Here is an 18,404-nt window from a genome sequence, read left to right as displayed (position 1 = left end):
GCTTAATCTCTATATTTAAGTTTACATAATAAGTTTCTGGAAGGTATAACTTCTACAGTGTTTTGGATAAAGGGATGGCTTACTCTTCTGCTTGCATGTCCATTTTTGTCTCTCAAGTCTGTCATTCCAGACATTTCTTCACTTCATGTTTGTGTCCTTTCGTCTTCCTTCTTTCTGTTTGTTCCTTTTCTGTTTTTGTTTTTAAACTACTAGTCTATGCTGACTATGACCCATATGCTGTGGCAGGAGTGTGTAATGACCACGGCAAGACGTATGCGCTGTATGCTATCACAGTCCATCGGCGAAATCCAAACAGTGAAGAGACATGGAAGACATATCGACGCTACAGTGACTTCCATGACTTTCACATGAGGATCACTGAGCAGGTAATTAATCACATAAAAATCTTTTAAGGTTTCTTTGAAAGGTGCTTTTTCTGTGTGATGGTATGGCATGAGTATTGGCTTTCTCAAAGTGACTTAAGACGTGGAGTTACAGCACTACGTTATTTTCCATTAAACTGTACTTTTTCTACTGTTTATATCATACGTTATTTGTACTGAGCAGTTTACAGTTGCATGTTTATATAGTTTAGTACCTGGCAGCTATATAACTGCTCTAACAAAAGGAAATGGAACTTAAAAAGCAGTTCCCCCCACCCCCCTCTTTGCTTGATTTTACTTTAAAATGTTTGTATGGAAGTGCTATTGGTCTCAAACGGTGGCATATTTCATTTGTTATATTTGTCACAGATATTAAGAAATGAAAACTGAGCTTGGGAAATAGGTATTTAGGGTTTAAGTGAAATGTTAAGGATTGGTGGGGTCTCAAAAGGGACATCTGTTGGCAGTTCAGTGTACTGCTAGACAATCTGCCTTTTATTGCTGTATTTGTATTCTCAGACTCTTAACCCTCCTAAAATGAAAGAAGAAAAAATAGAGACTTGTCATTCACCAGCTGGTACAAAGCAGAACCTGCTGACATGAAAAAGTGTTGAAAATGCAGTGCTTTTAAAAGAGGAGGGTGAAACGCTTTTAAACCAAGCCTTTGGAGAAGTCAGATTTGACTGCATAACCTTTGAACTAGTCAGAAGTGTTGGATTACATCCCTTTACTCTGTTTTTAATAGAGAGGCATAGAGAACAAATTCTGTGCAGGTAGGTTAGCGTTGTAGAGTCACAACAGTAGTAAAAATGGAAAAGGCTTTATTAAAAAAGCAAACATTGTGTTGAATATTTGTATTAATTATAAACACAGAGTTTGACTTTCCTTTTGAATTTCTGATTATCTTAGTGTGTTGTCAATAAACTTGAAATACCAATTTTTGTTCTCCTCTTCAAATTGATTTTATTTTTTTTTTTTTTAATTAATTCACTGTTTTGAAGAACCCCTGACCTGTTGAAACAGGTATGGGTTCCATGACCTTATATTGAGTTAATGTTCTGCTGATATGGGGCAGTCATTTAAAACTGACCTATCAGTAAATGATTAGAAAAAATGGCAGAAGCAAAAATTTTCAAAATATGAAAGCTCAGAAATTTCTTGTTGCTAAATCTGAGTTCTTTGAATTTACAGAATAAGGAAATGTTATCCTCCAGCATGAAGATTGCAAAAAGTAAAGAAATTCCTGTGCTTCATTGTAGCATCTCAGAAACTCTCAACAATTTTGCTTTGTTCTGACAATAAAATAGACATTCCTGCTGAGTTTATGGGCACAGGAATGTCACTGATACACTGAACACTGTTCTTGTGTGCTTGTCTGAGACATTTTTATTGACATGTTAAGGGTAAAGGTTAGAATCTTTTCTTTAAAATTAATAGGAAGGGCAGGGATTATTGTTTATGTTTTTCAGAGAAAATAGATACTTGATCCAAAATGGAATTGAAGTTAGCTGTGTATAGTACCTGTATGAGCTTTTTTCCTTAAGTACTGAATAGATTCACACCAGTTTCTTTAGTCAGTAATGTAATAAATATCATTTGAAGTAGATACCTATATTTAAAAGAGAGGCTGTTCTTTGCTTACATTGCTTCTGTTTAGATGCAAGTATCCAAATAAAAACTAGACCATCTTCCGTTCAGTTATTTTCCCATGTGACCTATTTGCAAGGGAATGGGAGTTGTAAAGTTGGAAACAGTTATTCTTTGGTGCTTCCTCAGGCCATAAATGTTATATGAGCTTTGTGACCTTCCAAAGTTTAATGATGTCTTTGCAAAAAGACACCTTGCAGGGACTGAGTGGAATCAATCTCTCATTAAATCTGTAATTTTGTGGTCTTCTCTAGAGAGAAAAGGATACAACCTTTTTCCAGGTTGTTTCTTAAAGTCCCGATACTATACCTTTCTCTCTTTACCCCCTTTAGAATATTATTTATTACTTATAGGAAGTCTGGATTCTATATATGGATAATCCTGATTCTTCAAGTTTTATTCTTGTCACTTTTATATTTTTGTGCATTGTAGCAGATATGTTCAACCTTCTTAAGTGTTAGGGCCTCTTCTTTCCTTGCTGCTGCCCTGGAACACCAGTTCTTTCTGTAAAACTGGAACAGTGGAAGACATGTCAACCAGTGCCAATCACTGTCATTACCTGGAGAAAAGGCACAGGTGATGGCATGTCAAGCATGGTATGATAACCTATGTGTAAACTGGGTGCTGCCATCCACTCCACTTAATCATTTCCTTAGTAGGTTTGATCAGGAGAGGAAAGGGAAGATGTTTTAGAAAGATTTGCAAGTTCTCTTGATGTAGTCTCATAACCCTACTAACTTCTGTACAAATAATAATGATAAATCTTGAGCTTAAACCTTTTTGAGCAGGTGTAATGACAGGAATAATTTGCACACTATACTAGTCTGTATTTCAAAAGTGAGTGTCACGTGTGTGTTCAGAAATTAAATTTTGCCCTTAACAGTCTCCTGATAATTTTCCTGCATTTGATCTTGACAGCCTGCCTTTCATTTTGGCTTCTCCAAGGAATCTGAGTTCTGGGCTTGATGCAGAAATTGTCAGGTGTTATATGGTAGATAAGAATAGGTGAATATAATGACCCCTATCATTTCTGAGCTTATATGGTGATTTGAAACTCTTTTGAAAACAGAAAAAAAAAAATCTTCTCTTTTTTTCTAGTTTGAAAACCTTGCAAATATACTGAAACTTCCTGGCAAAAAGACATTTAACAATATGGACAGAGAATTTTTGGAAAAGAGGAAAAAAGATTTAAATGCATATTTACAGGTAAGCTGTTATGTTTTTTTGGTTGTGCTTTAGGTTGGAATTCTTTTTTCTGTGGTAGAAAATTTGCTATCATGCTGTGTTGTAGGTGGTATACAATCCTAGATAGTATACCGTTAAGAACTTCATATTATCTAATAAGTTTGCCTTTTCTTTGCTGTTTTGGTTTATTCTCAGCTGGTTCTCTCCCAGCTCCTCTGAGCTGGTGAGGTTCCATCTGTGTTGGTTTTGAGCTCTACACCATTTAACATTCTTCTGTTACACTCATGTTTGTGGTTACTTTCTCTTGTGCTGTTGCATAAGGAGTGGCATGGCACCTGCTCTGGTGGTGTAGCACAACCACACAGCTTCTCCATTCACATAAGGCCTGTATCAGTCCAAATAAAGGAATTCAGTTGTCCTGCTTGGTAGGGACTTTCTGGTCATTTAGCATTAAAATATGTTGACCAAATCAATGGACATGTTAACAATAAATAATGAAGATAAATAAAACATTGTGAAATCTCATTGTCCTGTATAGAGTGCTAATATGTTTTCCTTTGTGAGATATGTGCCCCATTTTTAATAGCAAGTTTTTTTTCCAGTCACAGCTATTTTTTTTTTCTTGGAGTTTTAGAAGCCGTTTGAGTGGTCATAAAGGTGTGTATTTTTCTGTGACATGCTATAATTAACATACTAGTTAAAATTATGGGAATTACCATGAAGCATGTTGTTTCCATCTTGAGAATAGTGTAATGTTGGAATAAAATTTAGAGAATGAATGAGAAAATACATTGCAAGATGTAGTGTCTTTGTTGCATAGTCAACTTTTACTGAACTGAATCGTATTGCCTTTTTCATTATGTATTAAAAAGCACCTTTTACAAATTATTTCACTCAGCTCTTGTTAAATCCTGAAATGATGAAGGCTTCTCCAGCTTTAGCCCATTATGTGTATGACTTCCTGGAGAATAAAGCCTACAGCAAAGGGAAGGGGGATTTTGCACGGAAGGTAAGAATGTTTTGCACTGTCAAGGGAACTTTAGAGCATTCATTAGTGCAATGATTGCATTAAACAGAGATGTTGACCTCATATTAAACGGCTATATAGCAAGCAAGCTATATAGATATACTTGCACGTGAGTTGCTTTAATACTTTGTGAGTGGCAAAGTATCTGAGGACATATGGAACCAAAAATTTACTCTTTTTATAACAGGTAAATTTATTTGTATGACAAGGAAATAAAATATTTAAATCAGACACAGTGTATTGCACCAAGACTACTTTAAAAGTGTGTTCATTGCAAGTTACTTCCTGTCAGACATCTGTGATTTTTTTTGTTGTTGTTGTAGTCTCATTCCTTCTAATTTCTTTTTTCAGTTCTTTACTCTGTATTTGCTGCTGTTACCATGCTCTCCACTCTTCAGCCCAAAAGATGAAATGCATTTCCCTTCAAAAGCAGCTGTTATGTATTTAGCCATTTTAACCATTCAGAGTCATTGGTCAAATTCGGCGCTCAGAGCTGTGCACCCTTTTTGTTAAGCCACCAGAACTCTCTTCTGACAAGTGATTCTTTGTTCAGTTGACCAGTTTGTGTGAGCATCTGCTCTGCAAATATAGCCATTTCTAAACTTTCAGTGATTTTAATATAAAAAGCATCTGCAATTGTATTGTCACATCAAGTTGTTCTACCTATATTCCTTAAATATTTAACAGTGAAACAGTTAAATATTTATCAAGGTTTATGTAATGACTGAGTAAGAATTGATTTCCAGCTTATCAGGTTCTTCATAAACTTAACTTTTTAAAGACATCACACTAGTATTTGTGTCTCTGTTTGGACTGAATTTAGAGTATATACTGAAAGAAAAATTGTAACAGTTTCTATGGAACTACTTTATGTTTTTAATTATACTTGCCATGATATTAAAGCATATTACTCCAGTGCTGTTTAAAAGAGGCATGTTTCAAAGATGAAGAGTTGAAAGCAGAAGTGAAACATCTGGAAGTAGGAAGCTTGGAAGGGAGAAATTGCATTGAATGAAGAAGAAAAGGAAAATAAATTCAAGCTAAGAAAAGCTGAGGGATGAGAAATGGAAATGACTCAGGAAAAAGATCTGTTGAAAGATGTAAATAGTTACAGTAGGGCTGTAAGGAATAAGAAGTTTAAGTTGAAGCTAGAGCTTTATTCTGCATTCTGTAATGGAGTTAAGCAATTTGAGTTGTTCTTTATATTATTGTTCTCTGGAACAGTGTGATACTTCTCATAGTGTATTAATATACTGGTGTCCTCATAGATTATACAATTCTGGTTAAACATCTTCCCCTTCAGATGGACACATTTGTAAACCCACTGCGTAACTCTATGAGAAATGTATCAAATGCAGTCAAGTCTCTCCCTGACAGCCTGGCAGAGGGAATGACTAAAATGTCAGACAACATGGGTAAAATGTCAGAGAGATTGGGACAAGACATAAAGCAATCATTTTTCAAGGTAAGAAAATATTTGGTAGTTTAAATACATACTAGTGAATTAATAGGAGATTAGCTATTGACTCACTTAAATTTATGTTGTATACTATAATGAAGAGCCAAGTCATTAGACAGGAAAGCAATCTCTTTTATACCTATACCTAACCTAAGGTTCAGCAGTCATTTTTGCTATAAACATGGAGTTCTATTTGCTATTAAGTAACACATTTTAAGATGGCATCTACAGACTGTTAGAGTGATCCTTCTTCACTGAATTCGATGCAGCCACTTGAGAAGAATGAGAGTCACTGATTTGCTTATTTTTTTACCCCCATTCTCATAAAGCTAGTTTACTGCATCTGCTGCTTTCATTACAAAAACCCCATATATTATGAAACTTAGAATAAGGAGATAGCTTCTTTTCTGCTTATTTCTTGCTGGATTCTGTTTTTAATTAAATTTTCTTTCTGTCTTTCCTGCCATCTTTCCTCATCTCTTATATTCCTAAAATGTAATACCTTAGAGCTGGGGAATGGTAGCATGGCATGCTATCTAAAAGTTCTATGAAAGTAGTAATCTCCCTAACATGTCCCTCTTACCTTCCTTTCCCTTGCCCTCCTCTTTCTGTGTGTAGCTGTAAGGTCTGTGATCAGGGATTGTTCCATTTTGTGTTACCAAAACAGTTATATGTGGCAGATGCAGAACAGCAACTGAGATGAGTTAACCCTTAAATCATGAAAGGGAATAACAAATCTGTGGTTGGGGGTGGGGTGGATGGGGCTGTGGGGTTTTTTTGTTTGTTATTTTCATTACTTGTGAGGTAAAATGATTGGGTCTGGACTTTCTCATTGCTGGTAACTTCCCTGGTGTGTGACTAACAATGTATCTGCAGTTATACTGACTGGGAAGTCTGTGACTAAGGCAGGACTTAAGATCAAGAGGAAATACCAGAAGTATCAGTCCCATATGAATTTCTACGTGTTTTTCAGTTGAAGTATTAGGCAGTTGAGACAATATATGTGGATTGTCTTAAAGGTGTTGATAACTTTGATAGCTATAGAGGAATACCTACAGGCTTGATTTGTTGGAAGATGAAAGGACTACTGTATATTTATCTGCGTTAATACGCAACTGACTTTTGACCAAATGTTTGGTTTTCATTTTCATAACCAAATTGATTATGAAAATTGATCTGATTTATTGGTATTCTAAAGTATTTTTTACTTCATAAACATTACCTCTTTTCATTGTAGGTGCCTCCTTTGATCCAGAAAACCTATTCAGATCCTGACCATTGCCGTGTTGCAGCACCAATTGATGACAACGTGAGTCTGACATTTGTCCTTTCAAAGCTGACTCCTCTAAAACCAAATTAATGAGTTACTTATTTTATGTTAAACTGTGTATTTATTATTTTCTGATATTATACCAGGCACTTACAAACAGTTCTTAACTTTTTAAAAAGAAACTTACAAGCTTCCTTCTAAAATTAACATATTTGTTAGTACTAAAATAGTTTGCGCAACAGTGGAATAACTTAGACTGTAGATGCTACTGCGTCTGTGTTTTGTGGGTGGGAGGTTGTTTGGGGATTTTTTTCTCCTCCTCCCTCCAGTTTCTGTCTGTTCAAAGATAGAAAGGTACCAGACTGTTAGTACCATTTCCGTTGGCATTTTATGGATTCTGATTTCTGATGAGACCTTTTAGGGGGCATTTGTTTAATGGGTCAGAAGTAGTTTGCTATGTTTTTATGGAAAAAATCTTCAGAAAGTTTTCCTAAAGAATAAACTTTTAGTATGTAGATACCTAAAATGTATGAAGTAGTAATATTAGAAACTTGAAAGTGAAGTTTAAGCTCTTGATGTTATCATAAGCTATGGTATTTTGCTATTGTTTTGATTGAAACATTCATCATATATGTGAAAACAATTGGAAAAAACTTTTATCTCTAAGTAGGACAGAAAGGCCATAAAGATTACCAGTGATTATATGCAATTTGCTATGGTCATAAATCTGCACCTGTTCTGCCCTTCACATTTTGGGTTTTTTGGTCACATCAAAGCATTCCAGTTTGTCTTCCTGTGCATAACTGCTATGATGGTTTGGTAGACATATTTTTGCTCAAATAACATAGCCTTGAGTTCTTCTGGGTTTTCTTTTTCCCCATTAGTTTTCACCATATCAGACTGTATCCGTAAATTTGTAATTACAAATGTGTATCTTTGATACTCCTGAGGCTTCTGTTTTGCACAGGCAAAACAAAATAATATCATTCAAGTATACGAGCAGCTTCTCTGCAAATATTTCACTGATCTTCTGTAAAATGAATAGAAGCTACAATTCTTGATAGCTTCTAAGTTAACGTACCAAGTGTTTCTGGAAGGCAGACTTCAAATGCTTTAAAGCCTTTCAACTCTCAACTGCTCTTTTAAGATGCATTGTTCACAACTTACAGGCACTAAATCAGACAAAAAATATGACACTTTGAATGGAATTTTACATGAAGAAGCAGTACTGTAAAAATGAGGCATGCATCTATAGAATCTCCAGCTGGATTATGAATCCACTGTCTGTGTTCCAGTTGTATATAAAGATGTACTTGTGTAGTCCACCAAAAAAATGTCCACATACCTGTGAGATCTTGCTACTTTTTCCAGCATAGGATTAACAATACAGTGCAAGCTACTTCTCTTCCAGGTAGAGCTGTATCAGATTTCAAATACAAACCAAAATTCTGAATGTTATGCTTAGAATGTAAAAATCCTAATTAAAAAAAAAAAACAGAGAAAGTGCATTCAGTCTTTAAATAAATTTTGCTGAGGCTATAGTAAGATTTTAGCTTGCTATTCTATAAAGTTTTAATAATAAATATAAAGTTTAAATAATGAATCAGTGAAAAAATCAAATTCATTTGTTGTATTTGAGATAAATATTTCTGGTCTCTTGTGTAATACAGCTGTAACTCCAAATGCTGTCTTTTTATGCAATACCTTAAAAATATGTAGGCTTGTATTCAGTATATAAGCAAGCCATGAGAAGCTGCTGTTGTTTCTATAAGAGAAACAGTAATCACAACTAAGATGAAAATCTAATACTTTCATACGACACAATTTATTAAACTCTCCCTCCAATTTTAATATTTGAAAAAATGTTTACAGTTACTGCAAGTGTATGCCATCCATCTGTAAAAACTTTTACATAGTTACTGAATCCTCTGTTTTAGGATTTCCACGAAAGTTGTTTTTTTGTAAGCTGATCTGTGTAACATCTTCTGTTAAATAATAAAATGATGATGCTTTTCTTAATCTACAAGCACTTAATAGCCATGCCGGCTAGAACAATATCTAAATAAAAAGCAGTTCGTTGCAGTGAAGTGTCATTGTTCTTAGGAGGTTCTGAATTTGGTGCAGTGCATCCATAAGAAAAAGATACTAAAGAAAAGCTCCTTCCAGAGTTCTCATGTTGGGCAGTTGGAAGCATAGCTACCAAAGGAAGGGATTAGGGACAAGCACTGTCTTTAGGACATATTTACTTGTATTAACTTTGTTCAGCTTTGGTGAAATAACTTTCTTTTTGTCTTATTTCAAAAATTCAATGGATTTAAGCCTACTTTAATTTTCAATCTTTCTTTGCTATTAGTGATGTTATAGAAGATTTAGGGAATAGAGAGCAAAGTGTTTCTGTCATTGTTCTGCTTATACTGAAGCATTTGACCTGTGAAGTAGCTACTAGAACTGTAGCTTTCTTGAACTGAAATAAAAGTTTACTGATCATACTTTTACTCGCTTGATTAGGTGGATGACAATATTCCGCTGAGAGTAATGCTCCTCCTTATGGATGAAGTCTTTGATTTAAAGGAAAGAAATCAGTGGTTAAGAAGAAATATAAAAAATCTGCTTCAGCAGCTTATTAGAGCAACATACGGTGACACAATTAATAGGTACTGCTTTTCTTATATAGAGCGATCGTGTGAGTGAGACTATGTAGACTGTGTCTACAAATCCTTTTTGGTATTACTAAATTATTGTGGTTTAGATCTGCATGCATTGCCCTTGAAGAGGATCAATAAACCAAGTACAAGTGTGGTGTAAAATGGAGATAAACACAAAACATTGCTGAAAGACAAATTCCAGTAACTCTTATATGCCAGAGAACTTCCAAAAGAGCTCTCACATATCAACAAGAGTTCACGTTTCTGTGAATGTAACAATACTGATGGTGTCTGTGCTTTTTGCCCCCTGTTTTACACTATACTTTTTGTTGTTAATACTGTTTATTACTTTCTGCACTATTTCTGTTTACATCTCTTTGATGCCACAAACGTACACTGGCACTGTCAAATTATGTGAACCGTACTGAGTTGCTATGTTAAGTTTTTGCTCTCACACTTTAAAAGATGGGGACACACACACACACACACAACTGTTACGGGGTCCGTTCTGCCCCCACCATGTTCTCTGTAATTCACATATACACTTTTTCATGCAAATGCAAAGCAAATTAGTAGTGCTAAATAAGTAATGTTTCTTGCCCTCAGCTTAGAAATCTACTGTTTCCAGGCTTTCCCTTCTAATAATTTGTTTCTGAAATGTAAATAAAAATATAGAACAAAAAAATTTCCAGAAACAAGCTGGGCACTAAATTGTCACTTTGGATTAGTGCCATGAATGAAAAACTTAATTTCTTGCAGGTGAGAAGTAGTTTCCTTTTACTTTTTCAGGACATTCCTCACTGTATCATTACTTTTTACCCTTCACAAGTATATTTTGGATATTTTCATAATCACTGTTAAACATATAGACAGTTCTTGTGGTACCAGTAGTGATGCAGCCATCTAATAATACTGGGTGTTTTTCAAATAATTCCTCATGGCCGGGTGACAATTATCTTGAGAACTGTGCTTCCAAAAACATGCTGCCCTGTTGAACAACTCTGAATAGTTTTTGCTGTTTTCAGATTGTAGTATAACTAGTTGAGTTTGTGCACAGGCTGCTGCTTTCTTATTGCAGAGATGTGTGCAGAACTATTTTGTTTCTGCATTTGGAGCTATTCCAGATACTCACAGCTTCCTCTGGTTCGGCAGTCATACCTTGTCCTAGCAGATTCTTGGGGTTTAATGGCATTATGCACCAAAACTGTGTTTTCCTGTTTCTTTGAAAACTAAATTCAAATTATGTTTAGGGAAATAATCCTGGTATTATGGTGATACACAGATGTGTATATCATTTCTGTAAACATACTAGATTTGGCTGTTGAGCTGTGCGTGTGTGTTGATGAATGAAGGTCAAAGTTTATGATCAGTCTGTACTTCATAATCTTTAACAGGAGATAACTGCATACATAAGTATGGTAATTGGAGATTTTAGGTAGGTTCTTTGCTTACAGAAGCAGAACTTGAAGAGTGCTCCATGAAGAGGAGCGCTCTACAAGCAGAACATTTATCTAATGTTCATGGGAGATGTAACATCAGTTTTCCAGTCTGCTTAGTCATTGTACATTTCGTCAAAAAGAAAAAGGCTTTAGCTTTAGGAGTGATCAGTGAGCTTAGATTTTTATATTGAGATTCAGTGTTTGCCTTCCTAGTGTGCAGTTTTATAGAACCTACTTATGGAGTTGGAGAAAGCTGAAATTATGCTTTGTTTGCCCTGGAGTGCTCTTTAAAATGCTCTACTTATTTGTTCCCTGTTTTAAAAATTAAATGAGAGAGACTTGTTGCTTTGATTTTAGAAAAATAGTTGATCATGTTGATTGGATGACATCTCCTGAGCAAGTGGCAGATGCAGTGAAACGCTTCAGGTATGCCTTTTATCATAGATGTTAAATATGAAGTACTTGCCAATTGATGTCTAATATCTATGTATCCTTCCTATTCTTTTTATGTCAGGAAATTATTATTACTGTACAGAATTTCAGTTGGAGCATACCCTGCTTTTTACATGTGCTAAGTGAGAGAAAGTAATTGTCACAGGAAGAATATTTTTGAGTTTTCTCTTCTTCCTTAAAAAGGTGTTAGCCAGTCTAGAAGAGCTAGAGTATGGGTATACTTATGAATTTCATCCTATTACTGGATGAAGCGTCTTGTTTACCTTGATGAAGGCATATGTATGTCTTGCCTTAAAAGGCAAACAATTATTACTAAAAAAACCCTAGCTCTAAGCTAATGTTTCGCATGTGGGCAGATACAACAGAACTGAAGTCTGAGTTTGAAAGTATCAAAGGCTCTGTCATTCTGTTTCCTCAAAGTCTTAGTGGCTTCTGCAAGCCACCCCCCTTGCCTTTTTTTTTACGAGGTGAAAGAGATGAAGTAGGATAATGTATTAGCCAAAGGGTCATACTTTACAGATATTCTGTTATTCTTTAATAAAACCAAGTAAGAATGTGCGCTTCTTACTCAGAAAAAGAATATGTCATTCACTGAGGCATAATACCTTTTTAGACAGAGGCATGTCTTTTGCGTTGGGCTTTATACTACACTGAAACTACTTTGTCTCAGCTTTAGTTTGTAATAGGTTAACTACAGTCAGAGATCTAATGAAGCAGTTGATAGACCTAAGCCTAGAGTCTCTCAGTGGCAATAGAGACTGATTGGTAAAAGCAAATCTTAGGTATATTTTATGTAACAACTATGTGGTATTTGAATGTTTGTGGTGTGTAATATTTTCTTAAAATTTTCTTTCATCTGATTCTTGTACTGGAAAAGTATATGGTAACTACTAATAGGTTGAGTGTACTTCTTGCTTTTGATTTCTCTTTCACTTTTTCTTTTCCCTGTTCTAATATTTGAAGTGTGTGTTAGGTTGTGTGCAAATACTTTCTTGTATTTATTTTATGAGATAGCTTTGAGGGATTAAAAAGAGCCTTTCACTTGATAAAATTTTAATGTATTTTGACAGATTTGCTTTTGTTACAGAGATGCTTTTTGGCCCAACGGCATTTTAGCAGAGACTGTTCCACGGAGGGACAAAGCTATTAGAATGAGAACAAGAGTGGCAGGAAAGACCAAATTACTGGAGGTAATGCCAGGTAAGTGAGTCTGGGATTGAAGCCTAATAATTCTTACCATATATTGTTACTGGAATTAATGTCAGTATTCTTGCTGATTGTTGAAATGTTGAAAAGAAATGTTGACGTATGAACTGTATTTAAATAAAAAGGTTTTTAATTATTAAAGCAGTGAACATTTTCACATGTACTGTGACTTTGCAACTGTAATTCTCTTAGAACCAACCCGGTATTTAGTTTCACTAGAGGATTTAAGTTTAGTGCATGAAATACCTATATTCCAATCAGCATGATTTCATGTAAAATAACATGGTTCCACGTATATAGTGTAAAAGTGAAGTAATTTTCGGAAATCCTTTCTGCTGTAAGAGAACTTTTAGTTTAGTCATCTTACATATAATAGAGGCACTGTTACTTCAAATTCCAAGCTACATAATTTGAAAGACTTAAAGTTCAGTTTAAGTTTGTTGTTAACACAGAAGCAGAATTTAGCTTAAACTTCTGTGTAACTTTTGTTTTTGTAGATGAACTAAAGCACATCATAGGCGCTGAAACAACACGGAAAGGCATTCTTCGGGTCTTTGAAATGTTTCAGCACACTCAGCTGAATAAGAGAATGGTGTACGTGTTTCTGGAGAGATTCCTAGAAACCTTATTTCCACAAAATAAGTTCCATGAGCTCTTCAACAAACTGCATTCACGGTCAAAGCAGATGCAGAGGTATAAGCAGAGACTACATTCTACTCAAGCGCCTTCCTTGCAGAAAAGGTGACACTTCAAACCTATTAAGCTGGTGTATGTTTGTCCAGGACTAATTACTTGGGCAGATTCTCTGGGGCTTCAAACTCACATGCTGTTATTTCTGCACCAGTCTTCTAGTGTCACATATTAGATTATTAATGCATCTGTAAGACCTGTGGATCTTCTCATCTTCACTTGTAATTCAACCACTACCAGAAAGGTTTGTGTGTCTTAAATGATTTGGTGCGTCATCATGCAACATTGAGAAGAATACTGGCCCAATAGATAAGAATGCTGATTCCTTCCGTTCCTGAGTCGATGTTTTGCCAGCAATGAAGAGTGCCAGACTGTCAAGTAAAGCACAACTGTGGTGATACAATGGAAGAAAAGGATGTTTTGGCACTGGGAGATAGTGCAATGTGTGAGAATCAGGTGGAATTGGTCTACGTTATGACTGTTGAGGCTCTGTAAGGCTCTTTTAACATTCCTGTAAAGGCTGAGCTAACAGGAGAAGCAGTCTCTGGAATAGCAGGTTCATAGGAGAGGGGAGAAATAGTTATAGCCCCATCATAAAAGTACATTTATTAAAGAAAAGTTGAGGTAATGTGGCTTTTATGCCACATTTACTTCACCTTTCATATTTGAAAAATAAACTAACGTTAGGTCTAATGGGGGTTTTAGTAAAGGCAGAGGTGCAGTAGAAATAAACCTTTATTCTGATTATTCTGTAGCTTTAAGGGCCATATTCTGCTCTTATAGCACCTGGCATACATTTTGCATGTAACTTCAGTGGAGAAGGGGCATCATATTTATGTTCAATTGGCGTATTTGAACGTATGTCAAGTTGATAGTTGTAGAAGGAAGGGGGTACATGTTTCAAAGAGGATAGACATCACGTTAGAAGATGAGGAAGTTGCACTAAGACACAGTTTACACACAACTCCCCACTAAAATCTGAAACTTTTTTTGGGTGTAAAAGACTATGTCCTACTTAATTGAAAGATTCCTTACCTTTTACTGTGTAAGCCTCATTGGAAAAATTAGTTGTTTCCTCACAGGAAAAGGATTTCATTAGTCATATGCAAACACTTGGAAATTCCTGAATGCATCTCAGTGTATATATGAAAATAAAAAGGAGAGAAAACTACAATATTTTTTTAAATAATTTTTTTATTTTTTGCATAGTGTAAAATTTTAATAAAAATTTGACATCAAGGCCCCACATCCATCTGTTTAGTTTCATTGAAGAATTTCTGTCCAATTAAAAATAAAGTAACAACCAAATAATCCTGTTTGGCCACAGCATATCTCAGTTTGTGTTTTCTTTTTCATATTCCCCAACTGTTTGAGCACCACTATCCGGGTGAAGAGAAAGTAATCCTATAGAGTCCGGTTTTTTTCTGAACGCTAAACAGAGGGTAAGATACGGCTATTGACCAAGGAACCTTATAGTAATTTGTGTCTTAATGGGAACAAATGATCCTTTTATGTGAGGGAGGAACATAGACCTTTTATGAAAGCGTTCTAAGAGAAGATAGAAGGCTCTCAAGGACCTAGTTAAATTGGCTGAAGCCTCTATATAGATCATTTTTTCTCATGGACTCTATTAATGCAATGTAGCCTTTTATCATACTACTTAATGATGATCATATTGTACTGTTAACATTCTCATACAGTATGCATGGGCTCAAGTGCACTTTTTTCTTTGTTGCAGAACTGAATACTGTAAACGAAATCCCTTTATTTTATAATCCCTAGGAAGACAAGTTGGTAAATGTAAGAACCCTTCCCCCTTCCTCTCTGCAGGTTCTGTAGAAGCGTGATGATTAAGTGCTGTTGAATTTAACAAAATTATTGAGTTCTGTGTGAAGTAATCAACATAGCCAGCTCCTATTGTTTACATGCCTGTATCTTCCTCTGATGTCAGGGTGCTCAAGCATACCTGACATCTGACTGATGAAAGATCGTTCAGCAATTGTTCTTGGCGATATAGTAAATATATCATTGATCCTACCAAATCTAATTTATGTCTTTTAAATCACTGAATTTGTAATGCAGTGTGAAAGTGGGAAGTTCAAATACTGTTTTGTCAAATCTGTAGAACCCTTTATCTATCTGTAGGTACCATGAAAAATTTCAAGAGAATAGTGATCATGTGCAAATTTGGGATTTTTTTTTAAATTATCTGGTACATTTCTGTACAAAAATAATATCTCTAGGAATGTGAACTCAACATAATACGCCATGTTTATTAGTCGTTTTACTTAATGAATTTATTACATATATATACCTATACACACATTTATATACATGTGTGTGCATATGTATATATGTATTAAAGTTTTGTCTTCTGTATTTAATTACAGAAAGTGGCTTCCTAATTCAGTGGTGCCCGTTGGCTGGCAAGAATCATCAGAAATGAATACTTTTTGTTAAAAAGAGTTTGTATGTATCTTTATTTAAATGGTTTTCCTGTTGACGATTTAAAATACCTGCCCTGTCAACCCATGCAGCCTGTTATCCTAGAAAGTCTCCAAAACTGAATGTTAATATACAGCACTTAAGTGTCTGGGTGTATCTTCTGGCCTTTGGGTGCTGTGACTGGCCGCTGAAAATTGTGCCATTATCAACAAATGCACTTGTTTTAGCCTTAATTATTTTTAAGAGAAAAAGAGCAATTGAATTTTTCATTTGGTTCATCCTCAAGCTTGTGCTGCTGGTGTTTGCTAGAACTAAACAGTAAATTTTAAGTGCTACCAGAATGTGTACCAAAATAAAAATATACGAATTCCACAATCTAAATTTTAATTTTGTGCAATATTTTCATTTAATGCATGTGTATTTGAATAACTGTAAAATAAATGAATTTTTAATGTTTTGAAGTCTAGGTTAAAAAAATCTTCTCAGCTGAACAATTTTGCATTCTGTTGTTGCGTTAGTTTATTTAAGGACTTGTTTTAAAAGTCTTTATTTGTTACTCCTTTTGTTAATTCCCTTGTTCTCAATGATCCTTGCTCAACTGAGCAAAGCTCATATATTACAAGGGAAAATCTGAAGAGCACATCTCATGAATATAGCTGTTATAAATTACTTGTGCATATCATTGTACAGTAAGTGTCAGCTGTGTGCCTAATTGTTCTATTGATGCTTTTTCCCTTCCTTCCCCCTCCTCTCGTTTCCGTAACAAAGAATGAACATGAAACAGGCTGCCATGGTCACTTCTACTGAATGGCAGAGGACTCTGAAGTTTTTTTTGGAGTTTGCATTTATGTTCTGTCCAATAGAAAGCTAAAAAATTACACTAATAAAGTATTAACAGGATTATTATGAGTCTCTGTTTATTTTTAAAATAACTTTCTCACTAGCAGGTAACGAATGTTCCTCAAGTCTGGAAAAAAAATCACTAAAGATAAAAATACTGCTCTTAAGTGCTGTTTAAATAAAACAGTCATTCCTTGATTTCCTTTAAACAGTTTATAATCTGGGTTTGCTTTTAACAAATTAATCTCTACATTCATTTTCAACCAGTATTTGCAGAGAGTCCTGTATTTTAAAAGTATGTATGCAGAAACAGTGGGACTGTATGGTGTAGGAGGTTTTTTTATATTGTTGGGTTTTTTTACTCTTTGGCTTTTCCCCCCTGGGTTTATTTTTGCAGCAGCTGGATCTACCATGGGAGCACAATTGTTACCCTTGATATATTTATTCCAGCTGTTTCACATTCATCAAAAAGATGTCCTGAGCTACAGAGATGTTAGTTCTTTGACCCTAGGGTAAAGTGTTTACCGCTTTCACTAACTTAGACACTTTTCCTACAGGATATAGACACACCTCGGGAATTTCACTAGCTGATTGCAAGTTTTTATTTGTTGAAGCTGTTACCCTAGGATAAATTTATGGCAAGAAACCCACTCAATTATAAACTTTTTTAAAGGTCTTAAAAATATCTGCCATTTGCTAAGCGAGGATAATATGTGTCTGTGGCTTATTTAACTCTCCAGTCTATCACATTATCTGGTTTATATTGGTTTTGATGTCTAGCGAATGTGTGAGGATTGCTGAAGTTTTTGTAAAGTTCAGGAATCAGCATCACTCTGCATCAATTTAACTACAGATTTCATGGTTTATCTCTTGGAAGAAAGATAGTTGTGTAGTGAAAACAATTAGTTCACTTTTGTCAAGTACTTTGAAAGAAATTAAGCTTTATTTTCATGAAACACTTGAAACATCTATGCCACTGCAGTTTCACCCCCACGCACACAGAAATATGTTTGAATACTTCCGTATTCAAATATCTCAAATAACTGTTTCCCATGCCATGTCTCTTTGAATTACTATGGCATGTTGGAGTTGGGATAATTTCCATGGGCCAGTTTTATTTGATACCTGGTTCAGAAAGGGCTAACTGGAATTCTCATTTAGAATTGGAATAGTACATAAATTAATTCTGAGGTTGGGCTTAAGTAGAGAACGAGACTATATTGAATTTGTTGGTAATCAAGAGCTACTTATTGGGAGTAAGGAATGTAGCTTTCAAAAATGGACTTGCTCTTTCTTACCGTAACAGTTTTAAAAGCGAGTCCCAAGTAGTCTTTTGAATCTGTGTTCTGAATTTTCTCAGCTATATAGGTCTAGAAACATGCTAATTCTGAATTAAGTCAAGAGATACTGATGGAATTTTCTGTTACCAACTTACCAGAGTTCTAGGTAAGAGATTCTGATATAATTGTGAGGATTGGGAACACTCTTTGTTGTTCCGAACATGTGGAAGATGGTTGTGTGAGCTACGTAGTTATTCCATGCACAAAATAGCCAGAACTTGAAAGACGCTTTTACTTTTTTTGTTCCTTTTCTTAAAATAGCCAGCCAGTACTAGGGCACAAAACTTTCTTTGCACAAGTCATCTCATGTTAGCAAGCTACAGTTTTTTATTTCTCAGTTTGAAGGTGAAGTTAGAATTCTATTATCAAAGACAA

The 18,404-nt window shown here is 35.1% G+C and overlaps 1 protein-coding gene across 4 annotated transcripts in view; it reads left to right on the top strand.

Moving 5' to 3' along the window:
* The window catches only part of SNX13 (sorting nexin 13), a 72,368-nt gene extending 55,619 nt beyond the window's left edge, over positions 1-16,749 (top strand). Inside the window, exons 18-27 of one of the 4 annotated variants that reach the window (XM_075492930.1) lie at positions 214-386; positions 3,129-3,236; positions 4,114-4,224; positions 5,546-5,707; positions 6,939-7,010; positions 9,480-9,625; positions 11,413-11,481; positions 12,596-12,708; positions 13,212-13,455; positions 13,559-16,749. In XM_075492930.1, the coding sequence (XP_075349045.1) occupies positions 214-386; positions 3,129-3,236; positions 4,114-4,224; positions 5,546-5,707; positions 6,939-7,010; positions 9,480-9,625; positions 11,413-11,481; positions 12,596-12,708; positions 13,212-13,455; positions 13,559-13,598 (1,238 nt within the window). In that variant the 3' untranslated portion in view covers positions 13,599-16,749. Of the gene's footprint in view, positions 1-213; positions 387-3,128; positions 3,237-4,113; positions 4,225-5,545; positions 5,708-6,938; positions 7,011-9,479; positions 9,626-11,412; positions 11,482-12,595; positions 12,709-13,211 lie in introns of all 4 variants that reach the window. The other 3 variants (XM_075492931.1, XM_075492933.1, XM_075492932.1) reach the window with 3 other exon arrangements.
* Positions 16,750-18,404: the final 1,655 nt, after the last annotated feature.

Source organism: Mycteria americana, chromosome 2, assembly GCF_035582795.1.
Source record: "Mycteria americana isolate JAX WOST 10 ecotype Jacksonville Zoo and Gardens chromosome 2, USCA_MyAme_1.0, whole genome shotgun sequence".
NCBI lineage: Eukaryota > Metazoa > Chordata > Aves > Ciconiiformes > Ciconiidae > Mycteria > Mycteria americana.
The sequence above is the reverse complement of the archived record's forward strand: the minus strand, read 5'-3'. Positions and strand labels throughout refer to the sequence as shown.